The following is a 21035-nucleotide window of genomic DNA, read 5'->3' as shown; positions in this document are numbered from 1 at the left end:
TTTATGGACCATTTTCCAAATTGTCACTTGGCCATGGAACAGATAACCAACCATCTTTACTTACAGCAGCTCGGTTTCTCTAAGACAGGGAAATAAGAAGTCCCTGTAAGTACTGACAGACAGCACATAGACAAATCTCTGTCCTCCAGTAGCTGCTCGGCTCTGCACTTCCTATTTCCTTCTTGCTATGAGGACCTATTGTGTTTTCCCATCCCCAGTCCTGAAGGAACAGAGAGGGCGGCCCTGTAAGTCAGTATATTATTTTTGCTTTTCCTCTCTAAACAATGAATGTAATCAATATTTAATAGATACTATTTAAAATTCTTTTTCATGTTTTTTAAAACTCTTTGAACTTTTCATTAACTCCCTTGGAAGCTGCAGTATACAGTTTGAGAAATATTGCTCCAGAAAAAAAGAAATACAATTTAAAAAAATATAAGCACAACCAATATAAAATTTTAAGTGGTAATATCTTTATACAGCATTTGCATCAGAAAAACAGATTTTACTGCTAATATATTTTTCATATGGGATCAAGGTTATGACAATTTATTGAACAGACTTTTTCCAATAAAGTTTTTATAGGACCAACCATCATACCAAGTAATGAAATGCTATAACTAATTCATACTCTGTAGGAAATCCCAGTCAGAATCCATTTAAACAGTGCTGCAATGAATATCCAGTTCTCATGTAGTTAAAAGACAAGCAACTGAAGAGCAGAGAAGTTAGTATTTTATTTAAATTTAATGATTAAATGTGTAAGGGCATTAATTCTAATGATAAATTATGAAAACAGTATATAGCACTGTCTCTAGATGAATGAAGGAGGTGATATAATCAAGTAAGAAAAAAAAATAAAAATAATAAAAGTAGTATTTTCTCTCAAAACAAGAACTTTCTTATTGTTGCTATTGCTTCTTAGGAGGCTGAAAAGCTGAGAAGATCATAGTGGAGATATGATGCATATATAATCCAAAATAAAATCTGTTAGAAAAAACCTACAGAGACTGAGCTGTTGGGTGGCTTCATAACAGTAGAATTTAATCATATGCAAAACAGTTCATTGAAATATTTTAAATATACGAAAGGTGGCATTTAAATAAGCTTGGTGAAGAGCATGATGAAGTGTTTAAGAGGGGTCAAAAGGTTTTTTTCCCAGTCAACACACATGATGTAGCTGGCAGCTGGACCTGTCCCCAGCCTCATTGACATCAGGAAGAGCGTTTTTTCTAACACTGGCAGGTTGTAGTCCAAATTAGATGAAGCAAGGCAATATGTTGCTCTACCACTTCTTTTCTGTATGATAAAGTCTGTATTATACAGTCTTCTACACCATAGTCACAAAGTTTCTTCTAATTAACAATGCATTTTCCAGAAGACAGAGGAGGACTTTGCAGCTAGCTTCTTGCTAGCATGATGACAGCAACTTAAATTTCATATGCTCTGAGAGTCTTCTCTATCGAACCTTCCACCTTTGTTCAAAAAGCACTTCAGGGAATCTCCCTTTGAAATCTCCCCAAAACAACACAAAGTGGAAAGGAGAAATAAAGCAGACAATCTAGAGTAGAGGATATTTATTTAAGTTAGGTTTTGAAACAGACAGAAACTTGGAGAGTTCAAAGATAATTAAGCCACCTCTATGTCAAGTAAGAAAAATGAAAATTAAAGGTTAAAATTAATTGTTCTGTTCACCACATTCAATAACAATGAGAAGTACAAACATTGCAGTCTCAAATATTATTCTAAGCTTTGACACAATGGATTAGAGAATCAGAGAAAATAACTGAAGGGTAAATGTAGTAAAATTTGTCTTGCAGGCATAACATCTTTATACAACACCATATTAACGAATACCTTAAACTGCAAGGGCAACAACAAAATTCCTCAAGGCCACAGTTGCCTACTTCAAATGTAAAAAAATACAGGCTGAAAAATCCCTTGACTTCACAAATTCAGGCATGATTGCATAATGCATCATGGGAGAACTTTGGTTATCTGCAAGAAGTTGGATGCGGATGGATATTAAAACAGACAATCAGCATGTGACTGAAAACAAGAAAAACCCAACCCAATACTTCTTTTAATCAGGACACATGGCGGGGGGGAAAAAGATGTTATTCTTTCTGTACTAATTACCTTAGAGCTGGAATTAATGCCCTTGTAAATACAAACTCATTATGTAATGGTGCATAGTAGAGCCATAGGCTAATTGTATTATTTTGCTGTACCTCAAGCTATTCAATATTACCTTCAAGACTGCTACACAGAATGTGTAATGATACTTCTTTCTTTCTCCTAATCTTTCATATTCATTCCAAGCATAAGATTATTTGTGAAAAGAATTAACAAACCATATTTCTGCCAAAATGAAAAAAACCAACCCAAAGAATTAATAATTATGTAGACCACATTGAACTCCTCATTCATGGCAAGACTCTTATGTGAAGGAAGAGCTGTGCAAAGTAAACTACTGAACGTTCTAAGAAGTATTTATGCCAATTAGTAACCAGTTAATATCTGAATGATCTAAAAATGTTTTCCACACCCAGACACCATGAACGTTTGTTTGGCTAGTATACAGATAATCTACATCACTAAGAGCAGACAGCAAGCTCTTAAAAATGTCGTTACCAGAAGGTGTAATTTAATTACCAGGATGCCCTGTCACTCACACAACAAATTGCTTGATACACTGGTAGTACCTGTACAGTATCTGAACTAGTAGACTCAGCTAGCACTTTTCCAGCTTACAGTCATATTTAGGATCTCTCAATTAAATCGAGCTTTTTATGTAGCTGCAAACGGTAAACTTTGGGTTCCCACATACAATTATTGACTAAACAAGTAGAATGTAATTTACCAATAATGCCTCAATATCATTCACTTTCAGCTACAATTATGTTCTGAAGACTCTCAATTAAAACATCCCAATGTAAATCTCAGTGTAAATGGGTCTCTTAATTTAATTAACTGAAATATTTATCTTCTACATGCACTGCAACAGCTGTCAAACATATTCACTGGAGGGGTGCATACAAAAACTTGGTCTCTGCTTTTGTATCAGCCTTCTGACATTAAAGCAAACTTCCACCTTCCCATCTCACTCATTGCAATATGGTTAGGACGACATGCCACATTTTAATCTGTTCAATCAATTTGCAGAACCAAAAAAACCACAGCAGACAGTTCACAGATCCTTATTCCCATTTAACTCAGTTTTCATCCCTGCATCTTATTCTAGAATCTTTTGAATATTTTTCTCATATTTAGTACTTTTTTTTTTTGCTATTTGCTGTCAACTTCCTCCTCCCTCTCACACTACCTCCCAAGCTTCTATTACAGAATAGCACCCTTACGTGAATCAGGAAAACAAGAAATTTCAGAATAACCATAGGGCAATTTCAAACACAAAATTTACAGTTTTTCTGAAGATTTTTATTTCAGAATTTTTTGAAGTAAATTATGTTAATTAAACACAATTTATTCACATTTTAATGGTTGCAATATTACACTGCAATCTAACTGCTTTTGCTGCTTGTTATTAATCAAACATACAGTACCGATTTCACACTTAGGCTACATTTAAACTGTAATATCATCTGACTTTAACAGAAATCTCCACATTATGCAGCTCCTAAAGTTAGTCTTCACCTTGGAGATTTATTGACATTCAGTCTACTTAAAAAACCTGTTGTTTCTCACACTAAAATCATAAATTACAATAGACACGCATGTGCATACTGCACACATAAGTGTTCAGTGAGGTTCTAGTCTTTTCCTGCTGTTGTGTTTGATAAAAATCAGAACAATCATGATAGCAGAATTATATCTCTAATGTTTAACAGTATTTCTATTTGTACTCATATTAGCCTTAAAAAGATTCATATTTTCTATGCTATCAGCAAAAAACCCACACCAAACCAATACTCCCATTACCCCTGCCCCCAGTCTGTACAGAAAACCTCTGTACTAGGGTCAATCTTATCTAATATAGACAATCCACATTCAAGCTAGCTGAAGAGACTCCCTCTATCATCAAACAGAGAGAGAGAGGCACTTGCAAGGTCCCATTCACAGAACCACAGGATGTCAAGGACTGGAAGGGACCTTGAAAGTTCACATAGTCCAACCTTCCTGCATCCTAAAGCAGATTAGGATTAAATAGGTCAAGATGAATGAACCAGTAACTGTTAATGTATGTTTGCTGGCCAAAGGAAATAAAAAATAGAAACCTGAATATGTAGATATGCATGTAGAAGATATTTAAAGTTAGATCAGTTAAATAACATCCTAGTATCTGTATTGAATTAAAGGTGCTGAGATGTAAATCAGAGTCAAATAATTCACACTAGAAGATGACTGGACTTTTGTTTCTGGAAGTGAGTGTGAAGGTTCAAGTAGGTTCACAACTTTAGCTCATAACTGCATTCACTGTAAAAGGATGACAGCAATCGTCACTTTCCTCCTTGACAGAGTTTAAATGGTAGAAATCAGTTTCTGACCAATTTCTTCCCACCCTTTTGGAGGGTCTTGAATTAATTGCTTATTTGCTACCATCTGCATCAATGGCCCATGTCAGAAACTTCTGTTGTGGGGCCTTCAGTGTAATTATTCTAGCAAAAAATGATAAAGTAAATCAAAAGGGAACATTAGGAGAATGACTCAGTTCACCCAAAGAGATACCAAACACACCCGAAGGGGATTTGAACTGAAAGTATTTGATCCCATTTAAAGCAGTGATGTGCATTTTTCATTTGTATGCATATTCACACAAAAGCTAAAAAAAAGATAAAAGTGCAGCCTTCAAGTACGGACATTCATACACCCATATCATGCATACACATTTGAAATTTTATGTTTAGATGCTAATAAGGTATTTTGAGTGGAAAATTTTTTTTGTCCCATATCTAGTCAGTTTTTTATATCTGAAAGACCAAGACATCTCAATCATTTAAAAACTTACGCAGTTTCAAAGACAGTGATGCATTTAACCATTGTATTTTTCACATATACATATATATATATATATATGTATACACACATATTTGAATGAAGTTCTTCATGATCTTAGTTATTTTTATGAATCTGTTAATATTTTAAATATCAAAGACCACAGATATTGGCAGTGGCATTTCCCTATCTCATGTTCCTTTTGCCTGAATTTTGCAGAAGTCCTTTCTCCTTCCAATACACTTAATTTAAAATTAGACTTTTTATTGAGAAATAAAAATGCCCCAAAGAATGAATTCTTTATGCAAAGAAAATAAATTCCCAAACATTTCTCTATCTGAACTGAATGAAAAAAAGGATTATTTGTCAGTTCCATCTGTTGGTTACATGCTTTCATCAGTCTAGACATAACTTTTATTTTCTAGAGTAATCCATCACAGTGACATTTTATCCTAATGTGAAACACAAAAGCTTTAATGAAACTATTCCATGGTTTTCAGCACATTGCAGGCTTACTAAAATGAACGGTCCATCTGGACATCTATGCTACTTCTCCTTAAGAGCAAGAGTTCAATCTCAAGGAAAACTTTCACGTGAATATGATTTCAGTTATATGCGGAAATTTTGATGGTCAAGTGGTTTCTTGAATAAAACCATCTTACAATTTTTTATGTAACTCCATGGATCAATCAAATATGAGATCTCAAATTGAGAACTCAAGATCTGTTTCTCCCCTCTTTCTTTGAGCTTCTACTGCACTGAGAGCTTGACAAGAAGAGAAACTAACATTTATCAGATTTTGATGTATATGTGTTTTCCTTTGGCTAGAGAAGTTATCAAGGGGTACTTTTCTGCACTGTAAAACACTGGGATAAATACTTCTTAACTTTGAAAATTTATACTAACAGGTTTGATTTCAACTGAACCTATGAGAACAAACTGCAGAGAAATCATTTCAGAAACAATTTTTCAAAGTATACAAGAGTAAATCCATATGCTGCTGAGATGAAGCACAATAAAGCATCATTGAGATAATCTATAGTTAAAATGATGGTGTATGACTTATGATTAAGCTTCATTACCTGCAGAGCAAGGGGTTTCCATCTCATATTTTTCAGTAAAGCTGGTGCTGAGGTAAGCATGCTCTGAGGTCGCTTTTTCAAAGTTAAGATAACACCACTCGGATCCTCTCGTAGTGCATTCACCAAATTTTTCAACTGCCACCCCACCTGGTAACCAGTAAAATCATTACAAAAAAATTGAGGTACAGTAGTCAATATGTAATGTTCCCTTTTTAAATAAGATTAGTAAAATAACATAATAGGAGTGTAAATATATTTTAAAGGAGATCAACTCTAGAAATGTAAAAAATAAATTACTGCATAAAAATCATGTCAACTCAAAGAATTATTATAATGCATTAAGATGGATATGCATAATTTAGGTTTTAGAATTAATAAACTACAGTTACTCCACTGTAAATGCACAATTAGATCTCAAAGTATTTTCAGAATTAGCTCTGGTATATAGACTTTAGAGACTAGAAAGTTAAAAAGCCCTGACTTCTGCACTGACAGTTCAATTCAAAATGGAGCATTTTGTTATGCATGGGTACTACTTAAAGTCCACTAACAACACGTAGTCCTACTAACTTTACCCCTAGCAGCTTATGCAAACACAAATCTGTTCAGGAAAATCTTCTACTCTTCACACTACTGTAAAAGTAAAAACAGAATCACAAGGGCTTCGGGTTTTTTTTTTTAAATAATACTGTTCTGTGATGATTTCAGAAATAAACAGAGTAAATTAATAACAGAAAATGTAGTCTAGCCATTACCTAAGTATTAGCCAAAGTAAAATTTTCCGAATTACAGCATTTTGAAATATTCTAAAATCAATAACTTGACTAACATGGAAAGCATCAAGTCCTTATTTACAAATGCAGAACAGAACTTTCTGAATAATTTACATCTTTTTGAAAAAACTACCTCAAATATTAAAACAGTACAACTCATGACAGTGTTTTTCAGTCTAAATAATGCCTTCTTTGAGGCATCTATCTTGAAATGCTTTAAGGTATTCAATCCCTGCATTGTAAAGTTTGGCATCTAGAGTGGCAACAGACAGATTCATACATCCCATGAAAACCTTGGTCTGTTAGACTTAGAAAGTGATTATTTCTGTAAGCTTGACAGCTTTTCTACCTTTTTCCCTCTCTCTCCCCCTAAACAAACAAGTAATTTTTCCTGATGTTTAAAGCATCACAGTAACAAACCTTTTAATGCTTTCACAACTTATACAAGATAAATGCGAGCAAGAAAAATATCCAATTGAGAAATGAAATTCTTACTGAAAAAAAATCTAGAACATTGAAGTGCTGAGGTAACATTCTTGTAAAAAGGTTCCTCCATATCATGTCAATGTCTTTGAAAAAAGAAAAAAAATAGGCAACATGAACAAAGAGAATGAAGATGCTCCCAGTTATTGGTATAGTGCAATATGACACAAATAAATATTTATCACCTAAGTTTAAGCAAGATAGGTTGTAGCTACTTATTTTTCACCTTATTCTCTATTACACCAAAACTCACTGTTTCCTTAATATCACTTTAGAAAGCCAATACTCCCATACAAGCATGTCACTTAAGCCAACACTAATGCCCACCAACAACTCGAGATTAACAGATACTGTTCAAATTTCACTGCTCTTCCTCAACTACTGTGAACCTACCTCTCCTGTTTTCACCACAGCAAAGTTCATTATATCCAAGATGCACTACTATGGTAATATTATTGTAAACAAAGAAACAGGGTGTCAATAACATGAATCTCTATGGAGTATCTTCCAACTTCCACAGAAAACTTTCAAGCATGCTGAAAGTCTTATTTTCAGTCCAATGTACTAGCCATATGGCACAACTTGATGAAGTCTCCATTCCGTTTCAACAGTATCTAAACCAAGCCTCTGTAAGTCCAAGCTTTGTATCTTAATATTACAATTTCATTAAAAAAAAAAAAAAACAAACCCAAAACTTGCTATTTACAATACTATTTTCCTACTTGGAGAGATTTTCACCACTGCTTAGAAACAATATATTCCCCACATGCAAGGTTTTATTTGCTACCCAAAAGAAGGAATTAGAGGCCTACAGTTCATGTAAATTATCCCTGTATGTAAGCTACTGCACACTTTAATTCCCTAATGTGACAACTGAAGACAGATTTCTGTAGAGGAATTCTTCTGCTGAATAAAGCAGGACAGGAAGCCTTGGAGAGAATATGATGTGGCCGCATTTAAGGAGTAAGTAAAATTCTTGCCTTTTCAGTTGTTAGGATGCCCTATGTGAAAACTGTGTTTTAAAGCCATCTGTTTCTCACTGAAATAGCCAGATGAATATAAATAAAACTGGGTTATGCTAGCAGTTTTAAAAATATTTAAAATTTACATTAATACTTTGCAGAGATAAACTGTATAGTGTATTTCAACTCTGCCTTGCATGGCAATAAACGGGAGATTATCTAGATTCTTTATAAGTGTTAGGGGGATTAAAGAAAAAAAATCACTTCAAAGCCCTAAATCTGATGTATTTAATTTGAAAGCTCATGAATATAAATAATTTAAGTTATTTTTTCACAGGAAAATCCTGAGTTTACTATAAATTTCAAATGAAATTCATTCTCTGCTTTTACTTGGTTCCCCGACTGACTGCTTCAGACAGTCCTTAGTGTCTTTTCATCTTTTGAACAGAAATTACTAAATTGACCTAAAAGGAACATGTCATATAAGAGGCTGTCAACAACATATTGAAGGAAACTGATCTTCCCATAAGAGGCATGCTTTTCAGTTCCCACACAGTTTAGATCCCATCAAAATTCATATTGACACAGACTAAACAGGAGCAATCTTATTTGAGGAGGTCAGAATGGAAAGACGGAAAGGCAGTGAATATATATGGAACTGAAAATTGTTTTCCAGAAATCTACTTTAGTGATATGTAATCTACACTTCCTTTTAAGAGTGAGTTGAATTTATTCTCTCCAATATCACCTCAGGATCTTCCCCTTTCTCATTACCACCACAGTTACCAATTCTCAACTTCTAATCATCAAATTTTTGGGCAGAGCTTTCAAAGTCCCTACCATATCCTTTATCCTGCCCATGTACTGCAAAAATAGACAGTAATAGGAAAGTTTCATTACTGGTTGGAAATTCAATAGGAAAGTAAAAAAGACTTTACTAGCAGACAACTCTACTTACATTAAAACAACTCAATTAATTTTTAAAACAGTGTTCTATGCTGATGAGGTATTCATTTCTAAGGACCAAGCAAGTTACTGTAGCTTGCTTTAAAATAAATTCACATTTTTAAAACTAAGGGCCATCAACAAGCGGTAGATGGGAGAAGTTTCTAAACCCAGCACTGGATTTTACTGTGCTGCATCTGAATTACTCCTGGCTGCCAGTGCAGCTTGTGGCCTAGCAAAGGGAAAGTCAAAGGCAGAAGAAGGCAGATCATGGATTGGGTGCTGTGCACAGACACAATACAGCTGGTCCCTGGGTAATACTGGGAGGTCTGGGAGAGGGAAAGCATGCTTACTGCATGGGTGTAGGCCTGAGTACCCAAGGGAGCACAGGGCACCTCGTGGAAAGGTGGAGCTTGTAGTAGGACAGGCCACAGGGTGTTTTTGATGAGCAAGGAGGAGGAAGACTATGGGCTCAAGTAGTAGCAAGGGAAGATGAGTACTGGCATGCAGTGAAATTAGGGAAAGAAGAGGAGAGCAAGTGAGCACTACAGGGTGCCCTGAGGAGTTGTGCTGAGCTGTTTCTACCAAGGAGATCACAGTACCTTTAGTGGAGAAGTCTATTGTCAAGGTGAAGGAGGGATAGACAGGAGAGTCCTTGTCTATGCAACCTAAGGACTGATACTCCAAGGCCAGATGAACAGCACTGCTGGGAGCTGGCACGAGAAGGGTAGGGCAATGCTCTGCGCTAAGAGAAGTTATCTTGCAGGCAAGGAGTTTGTCACATCAGTAGCAAGCCATCTCCGAATTTCTCATCTCATCCTGCTACTGCGTACCCAGAGGTTGTGGCCAGGCTGAGAAGCCTCATCAAAGTGCTTCAGAGACATTTAGGGCCACTCAGATTGCTTCATCAAGGCAAGATGGGCAGATGGGAGCCCTGTGCAGCTGCATCCATCTCTGACACATCCTCCTCATCTCTTCTGCCTCTTTCCTTTGCTTCCCACTGGCTTGTCCACAATCTGCAATGTCCACTACCCTGAAGAGCGGAAAGCATACCAGGGAGTACCAAGGAGTTACCAGGAATTCCCCAGACACCACTTGGGGGAAAAAAAATGCCCCAAAGCAAGATGAGACATATTGAAAAGACCTAAGTTTCTTTGGCTTGCAGGAAGCACATCTGGATGACAATACTACAATGGCCTGAAACTGAACTTTTATTTTTGAATGCTTATTCTAAATTGCCAAGAGCTTTAACATTTTAAACTATTAAAAGTAATGACCTTTTCTTTCCCCCCCGATGAATTTATTGCTCCCATTATGACAAGCGTGGAAAATTGGTAGTTATCTTCCCCTTTTCTGAAAGTAAGCATTACCATTCATTCTTTTTTTTTTTTTTTTCCCCACACAGCTGCACCCATGACAGCATTCCCAAACTCCTGTGCTCATTCCTGATTTCTGTAGGTACTGTGTATGTTATGAGCCATAGAGGAGCTCTGTAAAATATTAACGTGCAAGCAGCTCAAATACAATTGGATGGACCTAAACCAAGTATTTTTAGGATGCTACAAGATCCAGTACTAAACAACCTACATTCTGAAAAATATAGCATATGTATCCCAAAGAAACCACAGAACAGCTGCATTATTTAAAAGCAGTGTGCAAATCTAATACACATTGAAACTACATTGTCTAGAGGGTAAGATTATAGTCAAATGACAAATAGAACAGAGTCTGTATTTTTACAAGGGTATTCCTGTTCAAAGGATCACCAGAGTCCCACGAAAGTTAATGAGAGGTTTCTGCTTCCACAAAAATAAAACTCTTTGGGTACTTTTTTCCCCAGTCACAGTAATTCTTTCCTGACTTGCAGATCTGCAAAAGAGAAAAGTAGTAATATCTCTACACTTTTGAAGGAAAAGTAGCTTCTTCCTGCTAAATATAACCTGCAAAACTATGTGCAATTTTCTATCTAAGCATATATGCAAAATCCACTCCAGTGCCTAATTCAAAAAAGTTACTGGATTGGGGAGATAATAAAAATTCTTAGTCTTTCAATGTTGCATGCTGTAAGTGGCATCCAGCCAGAGCTCTTTGACTTATCAACTATTTCAAGCTTTTACTCATTTTTTTAGCTAAAATTAGAATTTCTAGGAAGAAAGTGTATTCATCTGAAGAAATGGGGATGTTTTTAAGAACTTCTGCATTTATCACTCATCTTGCATTTGAGAAATAAAAATTAGCACATAAGAAAAAAAAACCCCAACATTGCACTTCACTGTCTGTCAAACCTAGCATGTTGTTAATCAAGTCAGGATCTAACAAGTAACTATCTGGCATCATGCTGTTAAATTAACAGATTGAGTTCAAGAACACCGGCCAGAAATGAGATGGTCAGCTGGCAGCCTTATAAAACAAATATGCTAGTAGCAAGCATCTCCTTCCCTTCCCCCAGCTGCGGATGCCTGAAAAGGCCAACAAATAATGGAAAGCCACAGGTCTTCTGCCTCCAGAAAGCATTATTGGATAGGGAAACCACAGGAGGGTGTTTAAAACTTGCCTACCACAGAGATGAAAGCTGTATCTGTGTGCAGTAGGAGGAGCAACGTCAGGAGACTAGCAGATGCCTTTCAGGGATTTATCCAGCTTCTTAAGCTAGTGTGATAATGAACATCACCACTTACATAACAGTTTTCTCTCAAAAAGGAGAGGTTAATAATAGCATATGCTATACTTCTAATTAAAGAGTATCGTGGCTATATTATTTAAATAAATGCGGTTTAAAACAATGTTAGTGAGTTCTGTGCATCCCTAAAATGTCACTGATAACATTGTACTGTATCACCATCCAAAGTCACAATAACACAGTTTGTACGTAAAGTACACTGAGGAAATCACATCTTTTACTAGAGTAAATCCTCATGTTTCACTAAAATCTTTTGTTTACTACCATCGAAGTATGAAATAAATAATTTTTATATTCATTTTTTGGCTATGTAAACTAAAGCTCACAATTAGGAGACATTACCAAGAATAAACTAAGTTAGGACCCAAATTGTGAGCTGAATATAGAAGTTGTTGCTTCTCATTTAGCTGCTCTAATCATAGCCTCCTTCAGAAAATGTACCTGACCCAGAGCATAACTTCTGACCAATTTTATTACTGCGTTCCTTCTAGATATTTATGCAGCTCAGTTCTACCATAATTCAACAAACTTCACAAACGTTAGTAACATAACTACGGACCATTTTGGTAATGGAGACAAGCACCATTTTATTCATGGGGAAAACTGAAACTTGAATTATTCAGGGACACAGAATCAATTCTGTATTGAAGCTTGGACACTGTTTAATAACTGCTTGCCTTTCACTTTTCACTGATACAATCAACCTTCAGTTCAGAGCTACCTCACTGTTTTGCTTTTGAGTCATTGTTAGCAACAACCTAGAACAAATAAATGAGTATGTTTGTTGTGGACAGCAAAGACTCTGGTTATATCCTATTTTACAGACGTAATGGAAAAAATGTTTAATTTCCATATTTCAGAATATGGTTCTAAAGAATGGGGTTGATTTCTGTATACTCATATTTGGTGTACCTCTGAAATTTGAAGCATTCTCTCTCCCTTGATAAGGACTGTCTGCCTCCAGTGCAGTGGCTTTAAGGTATTTGTCTCTTCAATCAGGAGTACAGATAATCCAAAGAGACAGGTATGGGAAATTTGAAAGTTTTTCATACAGCCTTTCATCTGCTTGTGGAATATGCATCTCAGCATCATTTAGCTTCAGAGGGACTAAACTCAAGTCCTTCAAACCCTAGAGGGATGTCTCAGGCACCTAAACATGCATAACTTCAGGTTAAAGGCCCTCCTGAAAGCAAAGCACTGTGCTGATGGGAATACGTGAGTATGAAGCCCAGTCATATAACAGGCAAGAAACCATCAGGTCTCTGTATTGGGAGCAGGGAAACGAAGGTTCTAGTCCCAGTTCCCACTGACCACTTCTTTGTATAATAAAAATGCAAATCAAATGCTATGTATGTTGCAGGAAAGTTACATTGTGATGAGCAGGCCCTAGCCCTTCTTTTGCAAGGCCACAGATATTAAACTACTATGAATAAAGGTGCTATCATTAGAGTCCTCACTTGGTCTCATTTTCAGGAACTTCCAGGGAACGTATGGAGAGCACAGGTGCCTACCTCAATTTCAGTGGGGATCACAGTGATAGACAGATCTCCACTGCCAGGGAAGAGGAATTCCAGAATCCCAGGGTGGCCGTAGATGAGTGCTAAAGAAATTTTAGTGTTGATAAACGTCTAAGCAGACACAGAGAGTTGGTGGTATGAGCTGAGGGCTCAGGCAGGGTTTAGGCAAACAGAATCACACCCTAGTTTCTCATGGATTAAGCTGCAGTATTGGATGTGGGTGGCTTCATCCTTCCTCAGGGGAAGGAAATAGTAAAGTTCTCCATATTTTACACAGCATAAGGAATGTGCTCCTTGGAAGTGACCCTGAAATAATAACCCAGCAAAGCTACCTTTGCCTTACAGTAACTTATTTGTGTCGCTATGTGCTTCACCTCACAATGGGAATTTGAGGTGTGTGTGTGTGTATGTATGCATCACATTATCATATTTAAATTCATTAAATGGTTGTTCTGGAAAAAACAATAAATACATATAAACATATATGCATATATATGTATATAAATAGTTTCATTTCAGATTAAATTTACATTATCACAACTTAGTGTTTTAGAACTACTCCAGTAAGTCAGTATTTCCAACAGTCTTTAACCTGCATCTCTTTTTCAATGTATAAATAAAATACCTGGGATCTTCAGTTACTTTTGTCACTAGTGCTGCTGTCCCTGAAATAGAGGTTTCTTGAGACTGAATTAATACAGTGAAAATTAATTAACGTGTGTCCAAAGAAATTAAAAAAATAAAATCTTAAAGGTCACTAATAATCAAGTAAACTGAAAAAACACTTCTAACTAAAAAGCCTTTAAGTAAACAGAAAACTTATGTAGCATCTGTGATTCTGCGATCACATAAAGGAAGGGCAGGGATAGGAAGTTAAAATAAATTGTCATAATAAAGCAGTAATTATTTAGCCATAAGAGCTCTTTCATTTTTTGTTTCTTTTTACTGCTATTAAAATAATCAGCCCAACAATGGACAGTGTTCAAGCCACTGCATTGTTCTAGGCCAATACTGAGGGTTTTTTTGAGAGTACATCTACTCAAATCCGGCATAGGTTTCCCTGCTTTATTTTTTCTTCCTTCATAACTTGCTTTACTTACTGTTTTGATCTACTTTTAAAGCAAAAATCATCAACTCATGCTTCCTCACAAATGCTTTCTAATTTCATCAGAATAAGATAATGACTTGACAAGATTAGGCTGGAACCTGAAAATCTGCACAAAGGTATTCAAAACTATTGAATCCTAACCCTATTGCAGTCCAGGCTGCACACAACTGTAGTATCAGCCAACTAATTTGCACAATTCTGAAGACATCTCTCCTTACCTTTCATCTCTTTCTCTACAGTATACTTCAGTTTTCAGCAATCTTAAAAAAAATCAGATTAACACTTGCCTTCCTTTCCAAATAAAAATAAGTGAACTTACAATATCAGCAAGCCTTTTAACTCACTCTTAAGAGACAAAAAGTAATATATTCTGTTATACAGACATCAATATAGTTAAAAATTAAAAATTTCAACTCTGCTTATCCCATATCTGAGCATAAAACACATGCTCTAATCATGTATTTCACACATCAAATACTAAGACATCTTGAAAGTATCATTTCAGCTGTAGAACTTACAGTATTCTCACTATCAAGAACATACTGTTTACACTGTAATTTAAATTGTCTGCAAATACAGATTGTACCAAGATTAGTAGTCAGTAATAACTACTGTGAGATTATGAAAATAATTTTTATCTGGAATACAAACAAAAAGTGTCTGGTGGCACATTGTCTTTCAATCTTTCTGTTGGAAATATTAATACCATCTACAGCACTTCTTAGAGGATGTTTTTTCCTATAGCAATACTACTACATAGGGGAAAAAAAAGCAAAATATAAATAACTTGTACAAAATAAATTTAAATGCATCATATTCCAGTATGTTCCATGCAGAAAGATGAATTTAACAATTAGATCCCAAGAATACTCCACAGAATACTGCAGCAGTTTTTAGCACATACACTGTCGGGAGTATGGTCCTAAGTATAGCTTGTATAAAAACAGTTGATTTTGCTATGAACTTTGCTGTCATCAGTGGTGAAACTATGAAGGCCTACCAATGATGTCCACAGAAAAAGTCAGCTGGTATTGCTGCAGAATTCTTGCTACAATTACCCTGCTTCTAGAAGAGACATTGGTGCCTTCCAAGTCAGCCCACATGTGTATTCCCAAACTGCTGTCAGTGCCATGCAGAGCAGTCTATGTCACCAATTACAAAATAACTTTTTCCCCCCTCAAAGATAAATAATAGAAGAACTCAACAGCTTGCTGAATGCTTATTCATGTATGTTCATCTAATCACGTGAGTAACTATCAGGGCTCAGTGACAATAGAGCTGTCCATTCTGGGTTACAGTCAGGACAGAAAAAAAATAAAAATAAAAAACCATAAATCTGAGTGAGCTGTGGGTTACAGCAAATGACACTAGGTGGCCAAGACCACAATCAGCTGTCAGGGAACACTTCTAGAAATACAGTGTATGGTCACTGAACTCATGTCCCAGTTAGATGAGAGGATGAGAGTCTCCTGTTACACCAGTTTTTTTCCTGAAAGTACTCCTACAGTAATCTGAACTTGTTAGTACTTAACTGCTCCATTGATAGTGTACCAGTCCCACAGACGAGGCTTAAAATGTCCACTACATATTCTTTGAGCGCTGCAGTGCACCATATCTGCAGTATAAGGTCAGGATCAGGTGCTCTGGAGCAAAGATTGAAGGGCACACTGAAAATGGGGTATCAGTGCCTAGAACCAAACCTGTCACTCACAAAGCCTGAGGCTGTTAAGGAGCAGTTCCTACCACCATTTGTGACTTATGAGTGACACTGTCAGTATTTCTTTTTCATTTTGTGGCACAGTAGATTAGGTTTTAATGCTTTCAGCTAATCCAAAAGGGCTGACTTTAATTAGTGGTAGATGCACTCACATAGTTAAGCTCTGTTATCATTTAGGATACAGGTAGCTGCTGAGAGGCAGCACAGCATGGCTTTCCACTGCAACTAAACCAGTTCTGCTGGCTGGTGACACAGGTGTGTAGTTAAGAATGAACATTCCATGTGGAATGAACAAAGTGAAATTATTTAAAGTTTGGCAGAAACACAAAGCATCGTGTGCTGGCCAAGCTTATGCAGCTCTATCACAGATGTGACAAAGACTTCTTTGTTAGCTGATTTGTTGTGGCAGTGTGCAAGTAGATGCACACATTGATACAGTATGCCAAGGCCCAGGAATCAATGAAAAACAAATTCCATGGAGAAGAGTATTCAGCATTTGTGCTGCAGAAATATCAGAAGAGCCCTTGCCATTCAAACTCCAAATCCGAATGAGGCAGCTCTCAAAGCAGAGATACCTTACCCATGGAGTTGTTACCAATGACCTCCCTTTATTTTTTTCTCCCAAGTATTTACTATTTTTTGAAAAAAAAGCTGCGGAAAACTACAATTAAATCTATCTACATACACACACATACAGTTTCCTAACTTCTTAAAAAACTAACTCCTACCTCTTCTTCAGAGTACTTGAGAATCCTTTCTCCCTGGAGAATTATTTCTTGGAAAGTACAACATAATTCATCTGCATTTGTCAAATTTGTCAAATTGTTTCTCTTTTTCATTTATACTCATGTAAAAACATTTGCACTCACCACGGGGAAACAAAATATCATCTTCCCTCACACATTTGATTCCTGCAATATCTTGCTTCCCTGCTATAAAGGATATAAAATATTTCTGTGTGTATTTGCACATCTATGTAGAAAAGAGATAAGAAATAACACCATACAATCTCAACACAAATTCTATGCTAAAGAGAATTGGAAATTCACAAAAAGTTTCTTCATTTTGAACCATGGCAATTTAGTTCCTTTACCAGTATTACACAACACTTATGGAGACTGTAAAGAAAGAATAAAGAATTAAACTGATATTTTGAAACAGAGGACAGACTACATATGTAAAAATCAAAGTACGGTCCTCATATCCTGACAAACTACCGAGTTCAGGACAGAGTCCTTCAGAGAACTAGGGTTACTTCCATCAAGACTGCTATTAACATTTCTGAGTAGATCTGAAAAGCTTTTAGATGTAAATCCCACCTACCTTTAAAATAATATATCTGTGTTAACATTTACCAAACCATTATAAACACAGGAAGCCCAAGGATTTGAAAAGGACTATAATCATGATTTGGGAGCTATTACTCATCTCCCTTTCCATAAAAGCACATGCATGACAGCAACAGAATCTGAGCATGAGGCATATTTCTTTTGAACTTTTATCATCTTGCTGCACTGTTTTGTTGTGTAATGAAGCATCATAAGAGAATAAAACTATTTTTTTAAATGAAAGATAGTGCTCTCAGAAGTCTTTGTATGAGGTGCCAAACATTTAATTAATTTAAACTCTTCCAACCCTCATTCCCACTGAGTTTCTTTAGAAATACCATTTCCTTCAAAGTCAAATTAATAATGCCTTAAATGAAATATCTGTGTTCAAAATATCCTATTTTGGATCTGAAACAGATCATTTTTATACTTATGGATATTTTGCTTTGTTTTTCCAAAAGAGAATTATAGAATCATTTCAGTTGGAAAAGACCTTTAAAATCATTAAGGCCAACCACTAATCTCACACTGCCAAATCCATCACTAAACCATGTCCCTCAGCATCTCATCTACATATCTTTGAAATACCTCCATGGATGGTAACTCCACCACCTCCCTGGGCAGCCTGTGCCAGTGCTTAACAAACCTCTCATTGAAAAAGTTCTTCTTGATCACCAATCTAAATCTCCCCTGGTGCAACTTGAGGCCATTTCCTCTTGTCCTATCATTCATTACCTGTGAAAAGAGACCAATCCCGTGTTCCTACAACCTCCTTTCAGGTAGCTGTAGAGGGTGATCATTTCTCCCCCCAGCCTCCTCTTCTCCAGACTAAACATCCCCAGTTGCCTCAGCCACTCCTCACCAGACTTGTTCTTTAGACCCTTCACTAGCTTCGTTGCCCATCTCTGGACATGCTTCAGCACCTCAATGTTCTTACAGTGAGGGGACAAAAATTGAACACAGGTGTGGCCTTACCATTACTAAGTACAAGGGGGACAATCACTAAAGTGCCAAAAATAAGAAGACATCTACTGCAAACTCCATTTTGGATGCATACATTCCAGAAATTCACACACACTTCAAGTTCAATATTTCCTACCAGCTGGAATTTGCTAGATTCCCAAAAACCCTAGGAGGTTCTGTGGAAGTTGAACTCTTCTCACTAATTGTACTGTGAATCTTAAAAACTCGTTCCTTACTTCTTCTAAGAAAAGATTAAATTAGGGTAAGGATCTAGAAAGGTACCATATCCTTAAGTATTTATTCTCATACAAGAACAAGATGTGGTCTTGTTTCAAAGGAATTTTAGAAAAAGCTCCTCAAATTTTTTGTACTCTAAATACAAAAAGAACTCCAGCAACTCATTTATGTGGACTTGGCTTGGCCTACAAAAGCCCATAGTAGTTTCCACAGTATGGAACATGCCAAACAAAAACTAGGTTTTATCTACATCCTACACAAACAAAAAAATCCAATTCCAACAGTAACTTTTAAGTGTGAAAGGCATTAAACATACCAGTTTCTACATTAAACAGATTGGTAACTGACTATATTCATCTATCATATTTCTATTATATAGAAGTATATGCAATGTGCCAAAAATAAAGAAACTATGCACTGGAGGTTACACAAGAAAGGCCTGTTATTCAAAATCCTACATCATTCAGAGTCTATATATCCCCGTTTTCTGCTTGGAGTATCTTCTCTACTGCTGTCCTACTGATGCAAACAGAAAGAGTACTGTTAACAGTAATAATTCATGTAAGCAATAATATTGTTTCCTGCACTTTCAGTTGGTTAAAAGGAGGACTATCTTGAGGCAAAATACATTCTTGAATTATATATGGGCAGAAACACGAGTTCTGCAACACAATGCAAACACTGAATCGCCTAAATGACTTTTCTTTGGTTTACTTCGGAAATATTTTAGACAGACAGACTTTTACTGACTAAGGATAGAATTTACAGGGAAGTTTAAGAGAAGATAGTGCCTAAATCTTTTTCATTTTAATGGAGAAGCAATGCTTTTCAGTTTCAAAGCTATATAAAAAAAAATCTATTCTGTAAGGAAAAATTGACACAGAAGATCCATATAGCTAGCAAACTTTAATAAACCACAATTTAAAAGACAATTTTCTAAACATTAAGATTTCAATGACTTCAGGCTTAATCTTACTGGTTTTATATTTATAAGAATTCAGAATATATTTATGTTCCTGACATCCTGCCAGCAACAAGTGGAATACATCCTGTTATGCATGTTTTGTATCAACATAGCAAAAGATCGGGGTAATCACTTGAAATCCTTTTATTTCACTGCCAAATGAAATACTATGAAGATTAAGCACTACTACAAGTAAACACAGGATGTCAATAGTAAATTTAAAACTATTTAACACCATGTATTAGGATGTGTGTAATAAAAAAAAATATAAGTTACTTAACTATTCTACTTTGTCATCTGCTTATTTGAAAGCCAAGGGGTTTTTTTGAAGAACAGTCTTTTCACAATTATTAAAATGTGATTCTTGTAAAAAAGTGTTAGCTAATAAGTTGGATTTTAAAAATAATTGTGTGGAACTTCCCTTCCTCATATTTATATTTATTAATTGAAATATAAGGCATTGAAAGCCAGGTTTGTCATCTTGACAAACAGAATACAGTGAAATAACTGAAGAAAATACAGAAAAAAAGTTTTAACTCTCAACCAAATTTTAAATCAAAGTTAATTTCTTTTGGATTTTGATTCTCCACATACAAGACATTATCTAAATAGCAGTTACATGTGAACAATGACTCCCTACAGCTTTAGAGTTAGATCTTAAAAAAATTTAGTCATATTTATTTCTAGACAATACAAGTGATAATGTATGAGAAGTTACAAGAAGCTGAAAAACAGATCCCGTGTTTTCAACTGGTGAGCAGTATACGAAGTGTGAAAAAACTCGATAAACAGAAAACAGAACATGTACTATCTTCAGAACTATTTAACTCCAAAGTAACAAACACTGTAAGGAATAATACCTCTTCTTCCTGGAAAAAGAGATTCTTGGACAGTAAATTCCTTGTGACTGGGCCAGAGTACAAAAGGACTGACTAATACTCTTGCTAAAATAAATAAAAATATTTTTAAAAATACTGCAATATCTATAGAAAAGATTGAATATTTGGCCTTTATAAATCGTAAAGTGAAAGAAGTGCACCTTTGTACAGGTAACATAGGAGGTGCTTTCATATTTCTAAGAGAATGCTAGCTGACTCTGTGGACAAGCATAATTTAAATACAAAGAAACTACTTTTATACAATATGAATGATGCTAATGATTTTAATTATATTGTTGATAGCAAGAGCATATGAATGTGTGCGATTTAATCTATTAGTATACACATCCTCCAAAGCAAATGTTACTGCCAAAAAATTTGTTTGTCTTAGCTGTCTAAGGTCCTTTTTCCTAGGACTTCACTTAACTCTTCTTCTGTAAGTCTC

At 35.7% G+C, this 21035-nt stretch overlaps 1 protein-coding gene across 4 annotated transcripts in view; it reads right to left on the bottom strand.

Moving 5' to 3' along the window:
* Positions 1-21035, bottom strand: part of CNKSR2 (connector enhancer of kinase suppressor of Ras 2) — a 211849-nt gene that overhangs the window by 90632 nt on the left and 100182 nt on the right. For 2 of the 4 annotated variants that reach the window (XM_061988583.1, XM_061988584.1), the window contains exon 9: positions 6036-6182. The exons of the other annotated variants lie outside the window; for them this stretch is intronic. In XM_061988583.1, coding sequence (XP_061844567.1) covers positions 6036-6182 — 147 coding nt within the window. The remainder of the gene's footprint in view (positions 1-6035; positions 6183-21035) is intronic. 4 annotated transcript variants of the gene reach the window in all.

The sequence above is a fragment of the Colius striatus genome, chromosome 1 (assembly GCF_028858725.1).
Source record: "Colius striatus isolate bColStr4 chromosome 1, bColStr4.1.hap1, whole genome shotgun sequence".
Classification (NCBI taxonomy): domain Eukaryota; kingdom Metazoa; phylum Chordata; class Aves; order Coliiformes; family Coliidae; genus Colius; species Colius striatus.
This window is presented reverse-complemented; position numbering and strand designations above follow the sequence as displayed.